We start from the raw sequence: 23,375 nt of genomic DNA on the forward strand, positions 1-23,375 counted from the left end.
TTTAAAAGTACATATAAAAACTTGCTATGCATTCCAAACTAATTCTCCCACCATACATACTTTAGAAAGAGTTGAGGAATCATACCAGCGCATGGATACGAGAATCCTCTAATATATCAGCTTGGAGGCAGAAGTGGCCTTTGATTTTGTATACATATAATAAGGTTGCCCATATGCACTGATATATATCCAACAATTTAAGAGAATTGGCTTAAGCTGTTCACAGTAGTTCCCAGTTACTATGTCTAGAACACATATTCCATGTGAATTATCCTTTTATTAATAAATCCTAGCGATAAAATGTAAGCTAATGGCCAGGTGCGATGGTTCACGCCTGTAATCCCAGTACTTTGGGAGGCCAAGGCAGGCAGATCATCTGAGGTCCAGAGTTCAAGACCAGCCTGGCCAACATGGTGAAACCCTGTCTCAACTAAAAATACCAAAAAATTAGGCCAGGCACGGTAGCTCACACCTGTAATCCCAGCACTTTGGGAGGCCAAGGTGGGCAGATCACGAGGTTAGGAGATTGAGACCATCCTGGCTAATACAGTGAAACCCCCATCTCTACTAAAAATACAAAAAATTAGCTGGGTGTGGTGGCGGGTGCCTGTAGTCCCAGCTACTCGGGAGGCTGAGGCATGAGAATGGTGTGAACCTGGGGGACGGAATTTGCAGTGAGCCGAGATGGCGCCATTGCACTCCAGCCTGGGTGACACAGCAAGACTCTGTCTTAAAAAAAAAAAAAAAAAACAAAAGGAAAGAAAAAGGGAAAAATAAAAGGCATGATGTTCTTTCCCCTCAGTAGGTTCAAAGTACTTTTCTATTTGGTGATGACATTAGCTTTTTCAGAAATTGGTTATCAGTTATGTTTAATCTCTAGTTTTTAAATAAGAGGATTTTTTTAAGGCAGTAACTCAAAATATACCACTGCAAAAAGAATGTAGGTCTTCTTCAAAAGGTGAATTTCATTAAAAGTAAATAGTTTGCTAATCCATAAAACCCCGACAGACAACTGTGCTTCAAATATCTGATAAAAGTTTGATGGAAATAGCTCATCCTAGGGCCTCAGCTATACTGCTATTACCTTTGGTGGCCAAATGCAGAAAGAAAAGCTGAGAGAGTAAGCTCTGGCTTAATGAACTCCCAGACTACACTAGAAGCTACCCAGGGGAGGGAGAGGCCAGATTCATCTTTGGACTCCCAGGGCAGGTGGTACCTGGCACACAGAAGGGTTTCCAGGAATGTTTGTTGAACTGAACAAACTGAGCAAGGTGAACAGCATACAAGAACAGGGGGCAGCCTCCCTGCCCACAGGCCGGGTGCTAAGAGTTGGGCAAGGCCAGGCCTTGCATAAGAGAAAACAAAGCCTGACAGTCCTGGCAGGCTTGCTGGGAAAAGACATCATCATTTTGCTCTGACCCAAATCTTTTGGGTTTCCTCTGAAGATGACTTAGTAATGTTCTGTGGATAAGTTTCAGGGCTTTGATACTGTACCTGAAGTTTTATTCCCATATTTGATCAAATGTAATACTCTTCCGGGATGAAGGTCACCATCAGATTTTCAAAAGAGGATCCTGACCCAGCTGAAGTTCAGAACCTCGGCTAAACCCAGAGCTTCTATACTTGGTGTGAAATACTAGATAACACTAGAGGTTTACCTGAAACTCTTGCTCCAGTTTCTTCTCTATCCAGTCTGTCACATGAACTAAAGTCACTTCTCTCTCTCCAAGTTTTGGCCGAGCTTTCAGCTCCACATGTGGTGGCTTTCGGAAACCATACCTTTTTGAAGACAAGTAATAACCACATTTAGAAGCAAAGCAAGGAATGAGACAGGCACTGACAGCAAACAGTTCTCATTTACATGGGGCTTTATCACTACTTAAAATGTTATTTTCTTCTGAAAATGCCCTCTAAAAATATTCCACACACAAAGTATGAATTGTGAACCCCCTGTGTTCCCTGGATGGTGTTAGGGCTATGGCGGATTTAGAACAGTTCTGACAAACTGAGAGAGCCAGGAAGCACCACTGGAAAAGTCCATGACCTGGGCATTGGTTTCTGTTTTTTTCTAAAATGGCAATAACCTTTTTTCTTTCAATTTTTATAAAAGTAGTATATGTACATTACAAAAACAAAACATACATACAAGCAGATAAAGCAGAGAGTGAAAGACACACTGCCTCTCTCTGAATGTCATCCCCAAGAGAGGACTATTGACAGAAGTGGGGTGAACTCCCCTTACATTCTCCTGTGCATATGTCGATCAGTAAGGTTTGAAACCTGTTTTTTCACCCTACAACCCAACAATACGCTTTTTATGACTTCCCGAGGGAGCAGACTGGCAATCAGAACTGTTGGCAAAGTATCCAGACAAGACCCTGTGTGCTATCAACTATCTAAAACCTTAAATCTGTCCTGGACCAGTGCTTTTGGAAATACAGTAAAAATGTCAAGTTGCCATAAATATTTCTAAACACTCTATACTTATCTTTATGGATCAATAACACATAGTTCAGCATTTGAGCATGCCTTGGGTAGCACTATCCTAGAGCCCTTTTATTTTATCTCCCCCTGAGCAGAGGCATTTAAAACTGATAAATCTAAAGAATTGGCAGTAAGGAGAAGAAATGTATCAATTTTAACTATTAAAATTTTTTTAAGGTTTGAAAGACCATACAATATATTAACAGTGGTTATTTCTGGATGGTGAGATTATGGGTTTTTATCTATCTATTTTTCACCTTTTCCCAATCTTTCTCTTTTTTTTAACAATGAAAGTATTACTTTAAAAAAGTATAAAAAGGCATTTTAAAGTTTTATTGGGAAATACCAGCATTATCGTTAAATGGTTAGTCAATTCAAAACCCCTCTTCTGATCATTCCTAGAAATCCTTCTGAATACCGATGGTATGTACTAGCATGTTGGTTTCACTCTATGATAGAACAGAGCTATATTTTTGTTATGAGTGTAGTTTATGGTACAATGAGATCTCTTATGCAATCACTATTTACACTTATGCCCATTTTTATAGGACTTAGCATGTCAATTTTAAATTGAGATTCACAGACAGTGATGCTGAACTCATCAGTAATTTATTTCAGTGACTCTCAACCCTGGCTTCATCACCCCCGACCCCTGAAATCCAGGGGGATGGGCCAGGCATATCTATATTTTTAGCAAGTCCCCAGGTGATTTTAACATGCAGCTGGGGCTGAGAATCAAGTCCTCAGACACCAAATGCACATGCTCCTGACTCCTCAGCATTGAGGCCTAACTCAGGGAAGTCTCCCTAACTTCCCAGACTCTGTTGGATGTGTGATCCCCATCTTTAAAGTAGGGATAACAATGGCATCTGCCTCAACAGGATGCTATGAGGACTAATCAGGTAATGCAATTACAACCAGGGCCAGGCAGAGAATAAAGGCGCTATCTACAAATGACAGCTGTTATTACTGGCAGAACAGTTGGCTTTACAGAGGAGGAAGACCAATAATAGAAACAGCTTATCTCATAAACTTCATGTATTGACTTTAACTTTTCCTACCATGTGAACATGAATTCTTGAATGCGAATTCACCACTCACAGAAGAAAGTACCATCAGATTTGCAACTAATATTAAGGTCCCATGAAAAATGTTTGGAAGTGCTTCTGCCCGGGAGAAGGTACTTTCCATAACCTCAAGGTTAAGCAGGCTGGGATTTCTGTGGCCATGCAATAGGAGGAATCACTTATTGTCCCTGAGGGCCCTCTACGCACCATACTCGGTCAGTCGGGGGTGGTGGAATGTTGACCGCCAAGGTTCCTCTACATTCTTGTACTTCAACAGTGAGCAGCAGGGGTGTGTTGGAGACTTCTTCGATCTTCTTTTTAATAAACTCTGTCTCTGTTGCTTTTTGGAAATATTTTGACTTGGTAATTTTATCAACAAACCTCATAATCTTACTTGTTCGATGACCTCCAACGTACCTTCAAATGTGGAACACAAAGGGCGGTTAGCACAAACTTTGCTCTTTCACAGACAAAAACCTGTGGCTCTTCGTTCCCCTTACTTTAGAGCACCACTCGATGTTTTGGATGTGGTGATTCTGTGTTGGGGCGGGGGGCATCCTGTGCATTGCAGGGTGTTCAGCAGCATCCCTGGTCTCTACCTACCAGGTGCCAATAGCACTCCCCCTAGTTATGACAATAAAAAATGTTGCCAGACGTCGGCAAATGTCCTCTGGGGGGCCAAATCACCCCCAGTTGAGAACTACTACTTCAGAAAAGGTGTAAATGTCTGAAACAGTCCAAACCTTGACAATGGAGAGCTGGACAAAGTCCTCATGCAGAGGTTTCTCACCTGTCCTCCTTTATACTACTCCAATACCAGACAGAAATCCAATGACATATCAATCTCATAATCTCCATGCAGCAAGTAACAAATCATGCTGCATCAATAGGACACAAATCAGTAATTAATGGACTGTCTTTAGGTGGTGTCACATGGCTACCTTGAGTGGCAATTACTTTTCAAAGGGCTTGGAACTTCTTAAAGAAAAATGTAGCCTGGGCAACACAGTGAGACCCCCATCTCTACAAAAAACAAACAGAAAATTAGCCAGGAGTGTGCATCTGTAGTCCCAGCTACTCGGGAGGCTAAAATGGGAGGATCACTTGAGCCCAGGAGGTTGAGGCTGCATTGAGCTATGATCGTGCCACTGCACTCCAGGCCTGGGTGACAGAGCAAGATGCTGTCTCAAGAAAACAAACAAACAAAATGCTACACCAAGTTGACGTGCTCACAGGCCAAGAAAATAAGCTGTTGTATCAGGTCACATGTACCAGGAGACTCAGAAGAAAGGATATTTGCTTTTTAAAATCCCCCACAGTTCCAGAACATGAGGAAAAGTATGTGTTCAGGGAAAAGCAATCATTCTTAAGAGGGTCAAGCAGCTAGACTGTAAATAATACACACAAACTTTGGCACCAACTCCTCAAACATCTGAATTCTCATCTCCTGTAGGATTTCAAAAGTGAATAGGTTGGTTTTTTCTTATAAAAGTTTCTGAATTATTTGGCTTCTTTTAGTTTCTTCAATTCACTTTATGTAATTAAAAGATCCTTGTGGATAGGCTATTTAAGCACTTTGATCATTTCACAGCCCAAGTAACAGGCAAAGAGTAACCCCCTCCAAATGAAGTTCATGATCCAAAAGATCAGCTCAGTCATCAGCGCTTTCAAAACTCGCCAAAGAAAATCATCTGAATGTTTCTGCTTTGCAGGAACTTGCAGCTCAACAGAAGCAAATGCACTCCAGCTGAAGCTGAGGGGAGGGAGGCCCTCTGGGTGGAGGGGGTGTATGCTCGGTTCCTTCTGAAGGCTCAGGGAGATGCTTTTCATCATCAGCACACCCTTCAACTTCTCTATTATTTAATCAAACAGCAGCAGAAAGCCATTTTAGTAAGGAAAGCTATATGGGTCTTTTTGCTTGGTTGCCTGGAATTTAAACAGACCACTGACCTGGGATATTAATACAAAAACCATCTACTCAACATTAAAGAGGAAGGAAGATCACAGAGGAAGGAAGGGAAACAAGGTTCACTCCCAACTTGCTGTCCTGATCCCTGGAGACTCAGAGGCACAGAAGCACTGATCCACTCACCCTTCAGCCCCTGGGAGGAGCTGTTTGTCTCCCCCGCTGGGCTCTGGGGCATCGTCTTCCTCGGAGGAGCCAGCGCTGGAGGATTCCTCATCGCTGTCCGCCAGACAGAATGCCCGGGGCCTGCAACTGGACAGAGAGAGAGTCACCACCACTGCCTGCCCTCACCCAAGCTCTGCTTAGAAAGAGAACACACACACCCATGCACACACACTCAACCACAACAGGGTCGGGATGTAACTGTTAACTACATCTCGTCATTCTCTCCAACCCACCCAAACCAGAAGAGGCCCAATCCAAGAATCCTTGGATCAGCGCAGATGCTCAGGACACTCTTCAGCACCAAGGCCTCTGACAGGACCACAGAGGCCTTGGACCCAGAAGAGGTTGCTTTTGAGCATGCGTCAGAAGGACAGGAGGTGGGAGTGTGATGCGCACATAAAATGCAGTGATTTCAACCAGCAGTGCAGCGGAGCCACACAGGAGGATGAACAGAAAGAGCGGATGGTTGCAAGAGTGAGGTGACAGCTTATACTGGTGACATGGCCACTTCTCACTGATGATGGGATGTTGAGGCAAGTCCCTTGGCTCTGGCTTAGTTCAGCAACTCTGATGCTTTCTGGCTTAGTAACCCTCCAAGTGAGTTTTGACTCATGACTCCTTTCCAGTGAAATTACGTATTTCATTCCACACCTGCCCTATCTCCTGAGGGTCACAGAAAAAGCCAACAACCACATACACACACAAAAAAAGTCTCAGGAGACTCTAGGAAGCAACTGACATGAGAACCCAGGAAATTTTCCGGAAAAATACATGTCTAAAGACCATTCCTTTGACTGAAGTAAGGGAAAGCCTCATGGGACAGCAGTGTCCCTCACTCAGCTCTCTAGGGCAGATACTCAGTTCCAGAGGTGTGGGGTTGCTGGATTACCCGCAGAGGTGAGGGGTCCAGTTCCCGTCGGAGGGGACCTGGGGGCTTCTGGGCTGAGCCTCGGGCCTATAGAAAGCAGCTTCCTCCCTGGACCGTGGCTTTGCTTCAGAAAGTACTGGCAGGGCTGTGTCTGAGCCCAGAGACTTAAATGGGACAAAATGAACAAGGGACAGAGTAGTCTCTGAACACTATTACACAACCAAATGGTCACCAAGCAGAGGCTGGTCATTGTATTTTTGACAAGGACACAATTACATGGACAAGGGAAGGCAGTGGGGCTCAGGGCCTATCTCCCTGCAGCTGCAGTCCTTTGGTTTTCCTGATGCTGTCCTTGGGCCACCAGAGGCCCACGGGGACAGTTATCGCCTGACCAACAGGAGCCAAAGGCACCCAAGGGCACAGCACACATGCCAGTGTGGAACTGAAGGCCCAGCAATGGCCCCAGCCCTGTGCACTGGGAGGGTAGGACTGAAACCTCTACACTGGAAACAGGAGCCGGCTGTAAGAGGACCCGGACTGTGTCCTCCCTGGCAGGACACACAGCTCCTCCCTACCCCCACTCTGAAACATTAGAGCCAGTGCTCCAGCCAACAGGCTGGACTTCCACATTAAAGGGAAACTCCCTCTGCAGAAACAAAAGCCTCTTGTCCCTGGCCATGGGACAGCATGTAACTGAGTCTTCCTCCTTCCACCAGAGGCCTGGCTGGTCCAGGAAATGCTTATGTGTATCCACTGGTTGCAGAGCCATATCAGAGTGTGCTGTGGTTAGGCAGCCCTCACAGGAATCTTATATTTAAAATGTATATAGCAAAATTCAATTCCTATGAAAGCCTAAACCGGGTCTTGGGTGAGGAAAGTCAGAGATGTAAATCCCCAAAGATCACACGCCCCTCTCAGAAGAGCATCAGAGTTCTCCATCAGTAGGATGGCAGTGCCTGAGGCTCTCTGACCTCATGCTGCCAGGTGTGAAATCTGTCCCCACAGCACAGGGAGCCTGCTCCTCACCCACAAAGCACAAAAGGCTGCCTGCAAGCTCTGGGACCCCAGTGAGATCTGCTGACACTGCTCCTTGTGTCCCCACTGGGCCATATCATCTGGCAGCTCCAACCCTGGGCAGAAGATGCCAGAGGCTGAGCGCTGTGGCAAGCTCTCAGGTTACTGAGTTAATCCTCTGCAGGTCACAGAACAGGACAAATTTTGTGGCTTGAAGTGAACACTTTAGGTAATGCTGTACCAGTTCAAGCTGATCAGATGATGTGAAAATCTGATTTTGACCGAGTGGTACCTCTGCTCTCCGCGCTGGGGGCAGTATTATGCGGCACCCAATACTTAGGAATTATAAGTGTAGCCCAGTGTTTGCCTGATATTCATTTTTATAAATGAACATGCATTTTATGACCTCAGCATGAACTTCAGAGAAAGATACACCGCACTTACTTGTAGAAGACGTGCTGGAATGTAATTAGCCTACTTGTTTTAAACACACCTCAGAATTCCAGATGAGTGTGGTATCCTTTCAAAGAGACACCTTAAAAGGCTTATTCCAGTTATGTTCCTTCTGCCAAAAATCTTTTGGAAATGTCAGATATATAAGAAAAAGTGAATTATTTTATCACTGACACTCTTAGACCAAATATTTTATTTCTTGGTCTCATAATGACCACCACCTCTGATGACTTCTAGCAATTTCTCAAAGGTCCAAACCATCTACAAAGCAGGACAATTTGCTGTCACTCAGGATAGCTAAAAGAATGTCACGGACTGTGGGGGCAATTCTAAAAAGAAGCCCCCAAAATGCTTTAAATGAAGATGCATAACTAAATTAAGAAGCCCTGTGAGATGTTTGCTTTGAGGGAGACCACACTCAAGAATGCACTAATTTTCTTTTGAGAAAATCAGTTCTATACACCTGCCACAGGCACACATGTGCATACACACCCACAAACTAGACTGAGTCACAGTGTAAACTGCAGGCACTCAGTGCCCAGAACACCAGGGGCCTGGGAGCAGATGGGTAGTTTGGGGTAGATGTGAACTAGTAACCCAGAAGAGGTCAGATGGGGCCACCTTCTGACTTGGGGACTTGTACAAAGGGCCCAGACTGCAGTGGTGGAGCAGGAAGAGGCCAAGTGCCTTATAGGAAACACTTCACTTCCATGCCACTTTCCATTTAAAGGCCACCCAAAAGGCAGAGCGCTCCCTTTACTAACTCATTCTGGCCCTCTGCAGGGCAGTTCCTAAAGCAGAGGCTGCTCAGGTCACTATCTCAATCCCATCTGAATGTTGTATGTTATGTTACCTGCAGTGTGCGATAAAAGGACTATTTGGGAAAAGACTAAAGGAAAAATGCCCATGAAAATACAGCAGACACACATTTCAAAGGGAAGAGACTTTGCTAGGGCAAAGCTACACAGGTTAAAATCTCAGTCTAACCCTCAGGGTGCTAACTAAAGGTGAACAAACTTCCTACCAGTAAGGAGGACATCTCACAGGTTGAGCAGCATCTCCTCAGAGACTCCGCAAAAGCACAATCATTTGCACACTTGAACAGGGACTGAGAAAAGCAGTGAGATGAAGCCGAGGCCCTGCCAGGCAGGACACCAGGGAGCAGACCCTGATGTGGAGTGAGGCCCTGGACAGGCGGCCATGGGCTGAAGGGAGAGCCTGCAGGAAAGGGCTGCTGCTGGCCAATTCTTCAGATGTTCTGCGCTTTGGAGGTTTAATATTAAGGAAGATGTCAGTTCCAAAGGTCACACGCTTCAAACAGCTAATAAGTATGCTGACCCCTGTCCCTCCTCTGCTACTAAGCCGTAAACCTCATGACTGAGGAAGTGAAGTGGATTCTGGAATCACTTCTGGGATTAGGTTCTTAACCACGGATGGGCTCTCAGAGGTTCACAATGCTCCTAGAAACTGTGAGCCAAATGGTGCATGTGGAAGCATTTTCAGAAAGAAGGACCCAGTGCTCTCAGGTTCCCGAAAGGGTCCTTTCTGAAAAAAGGGGTAAGGGTCCATTTTTCTGGGCCTTTTTCTCCCAAATGAAGTGCTGCTGGATTGTATTCCTCCTTACTTTTAAAAACAAATGACAGCCAACTACACATCAACATATAATTTAACACCCTCACAGGAAGAAGCAAAACATTTTATAACAGACTGTTCTAGAAAAAAATAGTACTTTAGAAATATAAGTGAAATATAATACCATCACATTCCTAAAGCAGAGGATCTTTTTTTCACTCAGTCTAGAGAAGCACAGCTTTCCAGAAACACGTCCACCCTCTGATCGGCCAGAGTTTATGAACTTGAAACTGGGTTATGAGGGCTGCATGAATAGCAGTGAATGTGGACGCATACGTGGCAAGCACCTCAGGGACCGGCCTGGTTGCCACCCCCGGTGCCCAAGACCCCCTTTGCAATGGAGTCCCTGTGCCCCTGTGCCCACACGGTGCTGTTTCTAGAAAGGGCTCCTTGCACAAACGCATCTGCCCGAGGTTGCTCTGCCACACTCCCTTTTTATTAGATCTCATTTTCAAGACTGCTTCTGCTTCAGTTGCTTCATTTTCTAGGCAGCTGGTTCTGCAACTCTGTCGTCATGAGCTGGATTTAATGTGCTCAGCTATGCGTGGGGGTGGGGCGGGGACAGCAGGACAAGGAATTGAGACTAGATCAGGACTCCAGCAATTCAAATTGGGGAAGTCTATAAGACTTTCCCTGTCAGGAAAGCCTCTTAACTACTCCTGGTCTCGGTTCTCTCAGGCTTTTATGTCCAAGAACGTGATGCCTTTATGTCCAAGAACGTGATGAAAAGACAGGTTTCCTCATGGTTTCACATGGGACCGAACAAGACTCAGAAGTTACAGGGTATGAAATGCTATATGGAGAGTTGATAAATACCACACTCACCAGAAAATATAAATCCACAGATTGCCGAATCCAAACATATTTTAACAAATAGAAAAATGAAAGGAAAATAGCACAGACACAGGTTAGATTGCATATAGCTGGTAAAATTCTCCAATTATTAAAATAGAAACATTTCATTAAGTAACTTGAATAAATCAGAATAATCTAAGTAAAAGAATATTCTCCAATGCATAACCCAGCTCCCCCAATCTGCTACTACCACAAGCATGAATAAAAGCATTAGGTCAGTACCAGAACCAAGCAAAAGTCTAAGAGCCAGTATCTTATATTTAGACCCCATGGAGGTAGCTCCTTGTGACATTTTCATGTCATCATACTGTTGATTCCATGCAAAGGGCTAAAGATGTGAGAAGTAGCCTCTAGTCAACATTTTTAATTTGGTAAAAACAATAATATAATTTAAATTTATAGTCAAAGCAGTCATTTTAAGGAGAATAGGATGTAAAAGTTCCAGTTTATCTATTCTAGGCATTTAAGAGGGAAAAAAATTAACCTTCATGAGTTACCTCACAATTTTGGAATATTTACTAAATCAGACAAACCCTAGGCAGCAGATACACTATCTACAAAGAGAGGGATTTACTACGCAAGTCAATATTGTATTATTTAGGGAAAATGCTTCTCAAAACACTTTTAGGAGCACCCTCTGTGCTACAAAATCAATCATCTAATTATAAATAATTCTGACTTTGTGATTAAAGCAGGTAGATTCAGCCTGCTCCACATATTGCTGTTTATGACCAGAAGGATCTTCATGATTCTATTCGAGGATCATTTTACTGCTCGGATGAGTCTGCCCTGCTTGTCTGAGTCAGTGATGTTTTCTGGGTAATCAATTCCATGTGTACCACCGCCAGCACTGAGGTCAAAGGCGCTGTCACAGCTGAGCTGGGTTGGGAACTCACAGGCCACTGGGGATGAGACTAGGAAACCATTCCCTGAAATGCTCTGGTCCAGGAGCACTTACACAGAAGCTCACTCAACATCCAGGGGCCACTACACATCAAATCTGCTTCTCAAAGGCTGGAGGGAGAGGCTGGTGCCCCAGGATTGGATTAGTAAATTCATATATAGCCCCTTACCCTTCTTTGCCAATTTCTCCAACCTTCAGGGCTTCAACAAGAGGCTCTTTACCTAGTTTGGTCAAATTCATTTTGGTCTCGAGAGTCATCAGAAAGGACCCATTGTAGGACATTTCCAAATCAATCCAGAGTCCTGGAGAAATGGTGAAAAAACAGAAGGTTTTTTTCCCTCAAAAAAACACATGACTATAAATGACTTACATTTAAAAATATCTAAATAGGCACCATACTGAAAGTCCATGTATCGTCTACTACTCTAGTTGAGAAGAGGACTGAGAGCACATTGTGCCATCGACACACACGAGAACAGGTCATGGAATACATCGAGCCCCTGGTAAACAGCCAGCATCTCAGGACCCATTCACAGGATCCTGGGGAATTCAGTGCACAAGTCAGCATTGGAAGGGTCCCATCCTCTGGCTTCTAAAATCTCCTTGTATTTAGTAAGAAGACATATGCCTAGCGGAAGAAAATGGCTTGCCCCAGGGCAAAGCCAGGACAAGGCATGCTGATGCCCAGCCAGTTACGAGGCACAAGGGAAGTGCTAAGACTTCTCTGTAAGCTGGGTTGTTCTTTAAAGACACATATGAGAACCGCTGTCTTTCTTAAAATTCTCCAGTATTGGGAGTGGGACACAGAAAATGGCTCAGATTTAACAGGAAGAGTGACAAAAACGTTTAAGACCTTCCTTTCTTTCTGGAAACTGCCCACTGATGGGAACCAAAGAATTAACTTTCAATTCCCAGGATTATCCAGATACAATTGCATAATCACTTTGTACCTTAGGCTAAAAATCAGCTCCTTAGGAAAGATACTATGCCAATGAGATCATATCTAAAAGGCTTGTAGCTTCATGGAATTTTACTGCAATGGCCGCTGTTCAGTGGTTTAAAACGCAAACAGGGTTTATCTCATGACCCTCTTCTACTTGAGGATTCTATGATTTGTCAAGTATTTTTCTGTGATTTTTCAGACTCGGGGCTCCAGAAGACCTCATGGACTTTCTATCAAAATGTGATCCTTTAAGTGGATGTTTAAATGTTAATAAACTTTTATAGATCCTCACATGACAAATGACATCTAAAAGGAAGCAGGAAATTAATCTAAAACCATCGTTCACATACAGCATTGTTTTCAAGCAATTACAGTAAACAGCCCATCCCCTACAGGGCCACCACCTCAGATAAAAGCACTGCTTAACCCCACCCAGCACTAATGGTGTCGTTCCTCACTAAAGGCAGGATGATTTCCATTTTGTTTTCAACAAATTCTTTTTATCATAATGGAAGGTAATTATTTTCCATGAATGACCTGGTTTAATTAAGTGATATGGAGATCAATTGTGATTATCTTCTTTGCAGCAATACTCACAAAACTGTTGTATTTCTTGTTTACATTAAGCAGTTAGAAAGAATTAATTAGCTTGCTCTTCAAAGGTACTATTACTGGAAATAAAGGGTATATCTGCTTTAATAAAGACATTTAGTTTTTAATCACTTCAGGAGAAAGGGGATTAGAGCAAAAGGCTAATATTAATAGATTTAAACTCAATGTAAAAAAACAACAATAAAGGAGATATTTATTGTTGTATAGTATTTCCAGCTTTGAAAATTAATATTCAAACTACCTAGTTACTATATACATCCAAACATAATTGTTTCTTTTGAAAATTCTAGTCAAGTTTCCAATAAATATTAATAGTATGCGTTGCCTTTGAAAATGGACATATTAAAGGCACCAGAATTATACTTCTTACAAAATGGAAAGTTTTGCTAGTCTGTTTTTTAAATGAAGATATATGGATTTAGGCTTAGTAAACTGCTGGCTCATGCCCAGTCACGGGGACATTCTACCAAATGATGTGTGGTCCAGCGTCCCTGCCAGGAGCTGGGAGGTGGAGGAAGGCCCAGGGAAGAGCAAGGAGCCCAGTCACATAGATTGGGGCTTGTGTTTCACTGGAAGTTTCTTCATTTCTGTGCCATCAGTACCTTTGTCTGCACCAAGGAGACCTATACTGCCTCTTCCAGGGAGAGCTGTGTACACCCTGGCACCTGGCACAGTCTGACCAGGCAGCCTCCCTTTTTCTGCATTCACCAGCCCACCCTTACTTCTTGCTCTGTCTCCCTTGCTGCTGTTGCCAGGGAAGAGGCTGTACTGGTCAGCCATGGAGCCTAATATCTGAGGATGAGGCTTGGGCATCTGACTGAGCCTCTGCCTGGGTGAGGGGTCTGTTTTAAACACTGAATATACCTCATGAGACCCACTCACAGGGCCCTGCTCAGCCCTGGCACTCATAAAAATATGAAAGAGTCAAGAATGCTTTAAGAACTTTTTTCTTCCCTGAGATGGGGTCTCACTCTCACCCAGGCTGGAGTGCCACCTGGTACGATCTTGGCTGACTGCAACCTCCACCTCCCAGGCTCAGGTGATCCTCCCACCACAGCCTCCTGAGTAGCTGGGACCACAGGGGTGCACCACCATGCCCGGCTAACATATATATATATTTTATTTTTGGTAGAGATGGGGTTTTGCCATGTTGCCCAGGGTGATTTCAAACTCCTGAGCTCAAGTGATCCACCTGCCTTGGCCTCCCAAAGTGCTGGGATTACTTTGGGAGGTGTGAGCCACTGCACCTGGCCTGGAATGGCTTAAGAACTTTTAAAAGCAGACATGAATGGTAAATAAATATTCCAACAAATGACTCTAATATGATGTGCTTGCATTCAGATGAGGGTAAGAAGACTATTTTAGCATTAAGTGTAAGAGAAATTTGCTTTTGTAACAATGATTCAGCAGGCAGAACGTGACCTGAAAACCTGGGGACACGGGCAACTCCCAAAACTTGGAGCAAAGACCAACTGGTTATGTGACAGGTGAGTCAGGAGGCCCCTGCCTTGCAAGACTGAAAGATGAAATTCACAGTTACTAGAAAGGTTGTCTTCCCCTTGGGGACTAACATAGCAACAATGAGCACACGGGGACATACACTGCCCCATGAGCAGCATCTTCCACTGTAACCCAGCTAAATGCTACTTAATCTAGAGGAATGCAGTTATAGGGCCCTTTCTTTTGTAGTCTTGACAAATGGTTAAGACTTAGCTGTAGGCATTTCACTGAAAATACTTTCTATAACCATGTGCCCTGGCTGGTGCTCAAGAACAAAATCAGAAATTGAGGAGCGGGATAATTTTTGACGCCTTTAAATAGGAGTAAGGCAGGCAGTCCTGAGAGGTTCTCTGGGAAAGGGGGCTGGAGGCACGCATATGAAGGGTCTATTCCACATCATGTTGAGAGGTTGTCCAGTGGTAACCAGTGGCACCCGATTATTAACGAGCCCCTATAAAACTGGCACTTCAGGCTGGGTACAGTGTCTCACGCCTGTAATCCCAGCACTTTGGGAGGCTGAGGCAGGCGGATCACTTGAGGCCAGGAGTTCAAGACCAGCCTGGCCATCATGGTGAAACCTCGTCTCTACTAAAAATACACAAATTAGCTAGGCATGGTGGTGTGCACCTGTAGTCCCAGCTGCTAGGTATGCTGAGGCACGAGAATGGCTTGAGCCTGGGGGGCAGAGGTTGCAGTGCGCTGCGATCGCCCTACTGCACTCTAGCCTCTGTCTCAAAAGAAGAAGAAGAAAAAAAAAAACAAAAACCCTGGCACTTCATGCAGCAACACGAGTGACAATGTAGTAAGACTTAGTCTGTGTACAAGGACCTGGAAGGAGCTCAGATGCTGTTTTTCCACTCTTCAGTTTCACAGCGGCAGGATCAATTACCACTACCACCACTACACAGAGACACTGTGGCAAAAATTACAGCTTATTCCACCAAAAAGCGTGTATGCGTTCTTAATGTACAATATCAGAGCCAAAAGCACTGAGATGAACCCCTGCCCTCAGGAAGTGTATGTTTGAAGAAAAATAAAAGTGGCCTAGGCCAGCTGGTGCAGCTCAGACCATGATGCCAGTTGGTATCATAAAATGCCTTGGCACATGTCCCCACAGATAAGGGGTGGCCACAACCACAAGAGGCTCTTCTGCCTTCGGCCTGGTTTTCCAGTTAACAGACCCCATGGCCTCAGTCCTCCCGTGGCCATGTGAATCTAATAATCTCACACAGTGGTTCACTGTTTTATTACTATTTAGGCATCTGTCTCACTGGAGTAGGCTTGAGAGGGCACCTGCTGCTTGGGAGTAGTTAAGGGAACCAAAACCCTGCACACCTGAACTTGGTCCTCACGTTATTTTCTCCTCCATTTCCTTCTACCTGTAACTATTAATAGCTGATTTCACTCTGAAAGTCAATATTTGGCATCCAAAGAACAAAACTTCTTAAAATGGAACATTTGATAACATTATCAAGAACAGATGTTGGAGTTATTCAGCTCTGGGAAGAACACACCAGTGACTGTTGTGCTCCTGGCAAAGAGACTGGTGCCATATTGCTCATTCAGATACTACAGAAAATTAGCAATTCCTTGTGTGTGGATGTGTCTTTGATGACAGACATCATTTTTAGCCTTATCTACCTGTAACTGTCCTCTGAAATAGAGCTCCACCCCTTCAAGGTTGACAAGCTGCAAATCAGGGTCCCCTGTCCCCCACCCGACCCATGTTCCACAAGAGGTATGATTCCCCCTTCCCACACTAAGCCCTTTCCACACTAAGTGTTTTTCTTCCCGTAGCACAGTCTGGTCAGAGCCACTCCTATCAGCCCCATGTGCTAGAGTATGGCCCTGCCTTGGTGCTCAGGCCCAGGCAGCCCCAGTGGCTGTAGCTGCCCTCTGATGTCACTCTTGAAGCACGTGTGGCAGGAGGAGTGGGCAAGTCATGACTGACTCTGGCTCCAGTTTTCTGTCATTACTCAGGTGGCAAAGTAGCATCACTCCCAACACTGGATGTGAAGGCACCAGGCACACAGGTAGTGGATCCTGGTAGGATCCAGTCTGGAACACTGGATGTGAAGGCACCAGGCACGTGGGTTAAGGTCTGGAATATCAGTCCAGATGACTAAGGGCAGCTCTGGAGACAAACAAGGTTTCTATTTCTGTGGGACATGGTAATATTTCCATAGAATCTGAGACATTCAGTCTAAATTTGGGCTGTTATTTGGTATCTTAAAAACAAGGCAAAACCCAATCGGGTCCTCTGTCTATGTGGACACTCAGTGGCTATTTGCAGTTTTAAATTCATGTTGCAAACATCCCGAAGACTAAATGAATTCATCTAAGCCTGAGGGGTTGTGGTCTGCATCCTTGGATCATTCTGACCCTGCTGACACACCTGTGGGCACCTGTTCTGAAACCGCTGGACTCAGGCACAGAAGATAAAAACCTGCTGACAGAAGCGGCCCCCACCCAGCCTCTTCAGGATGATTTTATTAATACTAACACAGTGGCCGGAGAGCAGCAGCTAACACTGATGCTTACTACGTGCCACGTGCTCCGAGTGCTTTACACGTAACACTGCATCTCTACCACACCCAAACGAGGCGGGCAGGACTGCCATCAGCACTTGAAGGATGAGGAAACTGAGGTATAGAGTGGTTAGTGGCTTCCCCACAGTTGTACCGCTGAATGGTGTACGAGCAGGACCCAAACACAGGTGACCTGGCTGTAGAGCCAGTGCTCATGGGCAGCCTCTGATGGGGCCTAGACTCCATGAAACAGGTTGGAAGTGTGAGGCTGCTGCTGACCCGGGCAAGTCACCCCTCTCTGGGCTTTGGCTCATACACACATGGCAGGGTGGATTGAGGCAATCTGACTGCCCTTTCAAGTCTCCCCAGTTCTTCAAGGGTTTTGAAAAAGAGCTATGTTTTCTAAATTTTTAGCCATGAGAAAAAAGATTTGGAGAGCATATACCAAAAATGGACTAAAAAGGTAACCCTGGTTATCTCTGAATGGTGGGATGATGGGTAATATTTTCCTTTTTACCTTTCCTGAATATTTCTATTTTTCCCACAATGAGTATTTGTTGAATGAATGAACAAACATTACCCTAATGGAGTTAATAAAATGACTGGAAAGAGTTTGGCTGAGTGGCAGGCCCTGGAGGTGGCAGCCCAGGGTAGGGATGAGGGCTGGGTAGAGGAGGCCAGTCTGGTGGGGGAAGGGTAACATACACAGGTTTCTGGACCTTGCTGTGTGGCCTAAAGGAAAGAAAGGAAATCCATATATATCCCACAGGTAGAGCAGCTAGTTCCAGGGTGTGTGTGGAGTGAAGAGGCGTCAGAGCTGAGGCAGGAGGAGCACAGCCAGTTTCTAAGGGACACAGCTTGCCTATCGTCCAGCCATCTGCCTTTGGTGGGAAGTGAGGCTGCTCTGGAAAAGGTGGTCATTTAACCTCATTCAATTCACTTGAGACAGGTTGTGTGTGTTGGAACAGGGACAAGCCAACATGGCCATTGTGTGCGATTTCATTCAGAAGAACCACAGACTTGACTTCTTACAGCAGCAAGGCCATGAAAGCTGAGAATGCCATTTTGTTTTGTTTTGTTTTGTTTTGTTTTTGTTTATCCTAGTAGGATCTGCCAGCTTTGATCTGTAGGATGGTCAACTGGACACTATGGCCGCCTCCATGCTAAATGCCCTAACAGCAGCATCCAGGCAGCCATGATAATAACAATCCTTAGTTGGCATGCATAGAGCTCCTCCTTGCTCCAGATGCTGTTCTAGTGCCTTTTTTGTATTGACTCATTTAATCCTCACGACAAGCTTATGAAGTAGGTGCTGTAAGAATCCCTATTTGAGCCGGGCGCAGTGGCTCATGCATGTAATCCCAGCACTTTGAGAGGCTGAGGTGGGTGGATCACCTGAGGTCAGGAGTTCAAGACCAGCCTGGCCAACACGGAGAAACCCCCTCTCTACTAAAAATATAAAAATTAGCCAGTCATGGTGGCAGGTGCCTGTAATCCCAGCTACTTGGGAGGCTGAGACAGGAGAATCACTTGAACCCAGGAGGTGGAGGTTGCAGTGAGTTGAGATCATGCCACTGCACTCCAGCCTGGACGACAAGAGTGAAACTCCATCTCAAAAAAAAAAAAAAAAAAAAAAAGAATCCCTATTTGAGAGATGAGGAAGTGAAGTGGTTCAGGGGTTTGCCTGAGGCCACGAAGCTGTGGACCAGGTAGTCGGGTCCAGAGCTGGTGCTCAAAACCAGTGCTGCCTCTTGCCTCAAGAAGAGCATCCCTAGGATGGGATAATCCAACCAGTTGTGGCCAAAATATCCCTTCTGAACATATTCCTCCAACAAACAAGCACAAGCCAGGAAATATTTTTAAAAAGAACGTGAGGGGATCCCATAGGAGGTGGCGCTCCTTAGAGCTGTGAAGGCCTCCTTCACCTGGGTCGCATTTCCCTGGAAGGTGAGCTCTGCTTTTCAGAGTCAGTTTGCTTGTCACCCAGATTCAAATTTCACTAAAAGGAAAGATTCCCCCATAGAGCACTGGAATCCAAAATGCTTATTTATTTCTTTCACGGTCATTTCTGTTTTATCATCATATATGCATCATTTGTGGACTTGGAAAAACCTGATTTGATCAAACTTTGAAAACCCCACTGGCTTTATGTCTTTGATAAGTTCCTTTAATACCATTTTCTCCCTTGTTACACAAGCAGGCAAGTCTCTAAAAACGTACCCTGAAAGGAGTTAAATAGCCTCAAATGGATTAAAAACTGGCAAAGCTTTGATCTATATAGTGAAATGTCTCACCATAGCTCCTGCTCTAGAAGAACAGTTAAGAAGCTTGACACTTAGGTGTTTGGTGAATTTTACTCAAAGCCTGACCAAAGCTGCCCTGAGAGGCTGCAGAGTTCAAAGCCACAGGGGCCTGGTTGTGGCCCTGCTCCCCTCTCCTCGGAAATTTCTACAAATTCAGCAAAGGGCAGTCCTGAGATAAGAGGCTGCTAACACATTGGAAAATAGAGCGTGCACACTTATTATTTAGTTTCTTTAAGCCTCTCATGAGGTTTGTGTTAGCTGATCATTCACCAGCTTCTTATACATTTCTAAAGAGGCAAAGAGCAAAAAGGAATAGAGAGGCCACCTGAGTTAGAGGAAGAAAGGTAGCAGCTGTACACTGATGGAGTGAAGTTGCTAGCTAGCTATGCAGTGAACACATAGATGGTGCTTTTTTTTTTTTTTTTTTTGAGACAGATTCTCGCTCTGTTGCCCAGGCCTCAGACTCCCGAGTAGCTGGGATTACAGGCCAGGGTGATGCTAGGGCCCGAGGTTACATCTTCATCTTATTTCTAAGGCTCTGTTATTTTCTTTCTTTCTTTTTTTTAAGACAGAGTCTCGCTCTGTTGCCCAGGCTGGAGTGCAGTGGCATAGTCTTGGCTCATTGCAACCTCTGCCTCCTGGGTTCAAGCTATTCTTGTGCCTCAGCCTACTGAGTCACTGGGATTACAGGCACACACCACCATGCCCGGCTGACTTTTGTATTTTTAGTGGAGACGGGGTTTCACCACGTTGGCCAGGCTGGTCTTGAACTCCTGGTCTCAAGTGATCTACCTGCCTTGGCCTTTCAAAGTGCTAGGATTACAGGCGTGAGCCACCGCACTCAGCCAATGCATCTTTTACAATTTTGCATGGGGTTAAAAACACTCTAGTTCAGTCATTTGCCAAGAATTGAAAGGTTTTCTACTTTTACTTTCAGTGAACCAGAAATTCCCAAACCTAGACACACCCAGATTCATCAAGGTATAGACATAATTAAGGGGTTACAGGTGAGCTCAACATGCAGGAATTAGATGGACTTCTCTGGATGTGCAAATACTACCCTGGTCTTTCTTTCTCTGAAATTGATGTGATGCGAAAAACATGGATGGGTTGTCCGCTGAAATATTGCTGGAGAGATATGCTAGAGCTGCTAACTATAGTGCTAGAAAAATCTCTTCATATTTACATCAAATGTACACAACAGCAGAAAAACTGATTTCACTAAACACAATTCAAGAACCATCTGATAGAGCCAGAGAGAAAAGTAGCTTCCATGCTCTACAAATTTTATAAAACATTTACTTTAAAACAACTATCACTCTCTTGAAAAGCTATAATTAGTTTTTCTCCTACCTTGTTCCTAAGCCATTTTAGGAAAAATGTAAATATGGTTGAAGTGGAAAGAGGCTCACTTGCCAAGGGAGGCTACAGTAAAAACGTCAGTGAGAATTCTCTCTGCATGCTAATGGGCTATTCTGGCCTACCTGGCTCATTCCTCTTTTTTTACCAAACTCCTGTGTACTAAATTTTCCCTGTCAAGATCCTTTTAAAACCGTATTTATGGTTTATGTGACATAAGAGATACAAATCCTTACATCATCATCATCATCATGTTACACAAACTCTACAATCTGATCAACTCTTTAACCCCCCACCCACAAAAGCAGACATAAAGAATGTCTTAGTAACATGTTTAAAAACTCAAATCTGAGAACTTTCCTCCAGCAAGGAGCCCTACTCTCAAAATATTGCCTTTGAATATACTGTACGTCTTCATTTCTCAAACATGTACTGAGCACCTACTAGGAGTAGCAAGGAACATAAAGACAGAAGACATGAAAGTCAAAAAATCTGGAACCTACAAGTCAGGAGAGGTAAGGATGTGAACACATGTGAGGAGAGGCAGCTCCTGGCAAGGGGCTAGGGCTGGGGCAGCTGCACCCGTGAGGGCCATGAGAGGTGAGCGGAACTGAAATCCAGCCACTGCCTCATGCCCTGGCAAGGGCTGCAACCCCTACAAAAGCACAGGCCCCATCAGCTGGCATGTGTGCATCACTGGGCTGGAGGAGGCCCTATAATAACCAACAGACTAAAAGACTTAGGACGGGAGCTTGGATCTATTCCAAATCTTTTTTTTTTTTTTTTTTTTTTTTTTTTTTTTTTTTTTTATGAGACAGAGTCTCGCTCTTGTCATCCAGGCTGGAGTCCAGTGGCACGATCTTGGTTCACTGCAACCTCCGTCTCCTGGGTTCAAGCGATTCTCCTGCCTCAGCCTCCTGAGTAGCTGGGATTACAGGCACCCGCCACCACGCCCGACTAATTTTTGTACTTTTTTAGTAGAGACGGTGTTTTGCCATGTTGGCCAGGCTGGCCTCGAATTCCTGACCTCAGGTGATCCGCCTGCCTTGGCCTCCCAAAATGCTGGGATTACAGGCGTGAGCCACCATGCCCAGCCCCAAATCAGTTTTAAGGCCATGATTGGTAAGAACAGAAAGACACTCAACATGAAACAGATGATTTAAAAAGTCCTCAACACCCTCCAAACACAAAGCCATCATGGTACTGAATCTGCAGCAAAGGATATATTTTAACACTCATAGAATGGTCAGTTAGGAGTTACCTTGGTGATCAACGTAAGGCTTGAAGGCCTGGAGGATTTTTGGCACAGCCACGCCCATGTCAAGTTCCGTCAGAGTGAGCTCATTCATAAAGTAGGGGAGCTAGAGGAAACAAGCAAACAATGAGTGAGACCCATGAGCAACCTACAAAACATGCTGTTGGAAGTCAACATGCTTCCGGAGAGGATGGTGGCCAAGGTTTTGGGGACATATCATTTATGTAACGAAAACGTAACGTGCACACATCATGTACTAGGCTTCGTACTCCAGACAGAGCCATGAAGAGGTCAGGCCAGGGCCTGGCTCTCACGGGGTTTATAATAGAAAGGCAGAAACAGGTAAATACATAGACAATATACTTCCAGAGAGTGATTAGTGCTGCAAAGAACATCAAGCAGGTAATGGGCAGAGGGAACACGGGGGTGGCTGTTTTGGCTGAGGAGGTCAGGGATGGCTTCCCTGAGGAGTGGCATTTGAGCAGAGGCCACCTATGGAGAAGGAGCCAGCCATGCTGGTTAACAGTACCCCACATTTGCTGAAGTATGGGAAAACAGACCTCTCTCAGACTCTCAGTGGGTAGTAAGAAACTGCTACAACAAGGTCAGGTGCGGTGGCTCATGTCTGTAATCCCAACACTTTGGGAGGCCAAGGTGGATGGATCACTTGAGGTCAGGAGTTCGAGACCAGCCTGGCCAACATGGTGAAACCCCAACTCTACCAAAAAATACAAAAATCCACCAGGCAAGGTGGCATGCACTTGTAGTCCCAGCTACTCGGAGAGGCTGAGGTGGGAGGATCACTTGAACCTGGGGGCAGAGGTTGTGGTGAGCTGAGAATGTGCCACTGCACCCCAGCCTGGAGGACAGAGTGAGACTCTGCGTCAAAAAAAAAAAAAAGAAAAGAAGAGAAATTGCTACATTTCCGATAGGCAAACTTACACGTGTATGAAAATCCTTGAAAAACAGCACATGCTGGCCAGGCGCAGTGGCTCACGCCTGTAATCCCAGCACTTTGGGAGGCCGAAGTGGGCGGATCACGAGGTCAAGAGATTGAGACCATCCTGGCTAACACGGTGAAACCCGTCTCTACTAAATATACAAAAAATTAGCCGGGTGTGGTGGCACGTGCCTGTAGTCCCAGCTACTCAGGAGGCTGAGGCAGGAGAATTGCTTGAACCTGAGAGGCGGAGGTTGCAGCAAGCCAAGATTGCACCACTGCACTCCAGCCTGGGTGACAGAGCGAGAATCCGTCTCAAAAAAAAAAAAAAAAAAGAAAAATAGCACATCCTTTGACCTCATGCTGGACATTTTCTGTTTGCCCTGCCAGATCTACACTCTATCCCCAGTGGTTGGTCTGTGTGAACTGTGCCAACGGTCTCTTTTACCCTCCAGCTTCTGGTTGGGCATGGCCAATGGGATACACCAATGGGCAGTTGATGGGGAGGCACACGGAGAAGGGTGTTG

General features: G+C 44.9%; 1 protein-coding gene across 6 annotated transcripts in view; it reads right to left on the reverse strand.

Moving 5' to 3' along the window:
- The window catches only part of TEX2 (testis expressed 2), a 118,542-nt gene that overhangs the window by 1,755 nt on the left and 93,412 nt on the right, over nucleotides 1-23,375 (reverse strand). For 4 of the 6 annotated variants that reach the window (XM_034942723.3, XM_055102145.2, XM_055102147.2 and 1 more), the window contains exons 7-11: nucleotides 21,915-22,014; nucleotides 11,578-11,710; nucleotides 5,644-5,769; nucleotides 3,759-3,968; nucleotides 1,659-1,779 (exon numbers count right to left, since the gene is read on the reverse strand). In XM_034942723.3, coding sequence (XP_034798614.1) covers nucleotides 1,659-1,779; nucleotides 3,759-3,968; nucleotides 5,644-5,769; nucleotides 11,578-11,710; nucleotides 21,915-22,014 — 690 coding nt within the window. The remainder of the gene's footprint in view (nucleotides 1-1,658; nucleotides 1,780-3,758; nucleotides 3,969-5,643; nucleotides 5,770-11,577; nucleotides 11,711-21,914; nucleotides 22,015-23,375) is intronic. The other 2 variants (XM_034942724.3, XM_055102149.2) reach the window with 1 other exon arrangement.

The sequence above is a fragment of the Pan paniscus genome, chromosome 19, assembly GCF_029289425.2.
Source record: "Pan paniscus chromosome 19, NHGRI_mPanPan1-v2.0_pri, whole genome shotgun sequence".
Taxonomy (NCBI): Eukaryota; Metazoa; Chordata; class Mammalia; order Primates; family Hominidae; genus Pan; species Pan paniscus.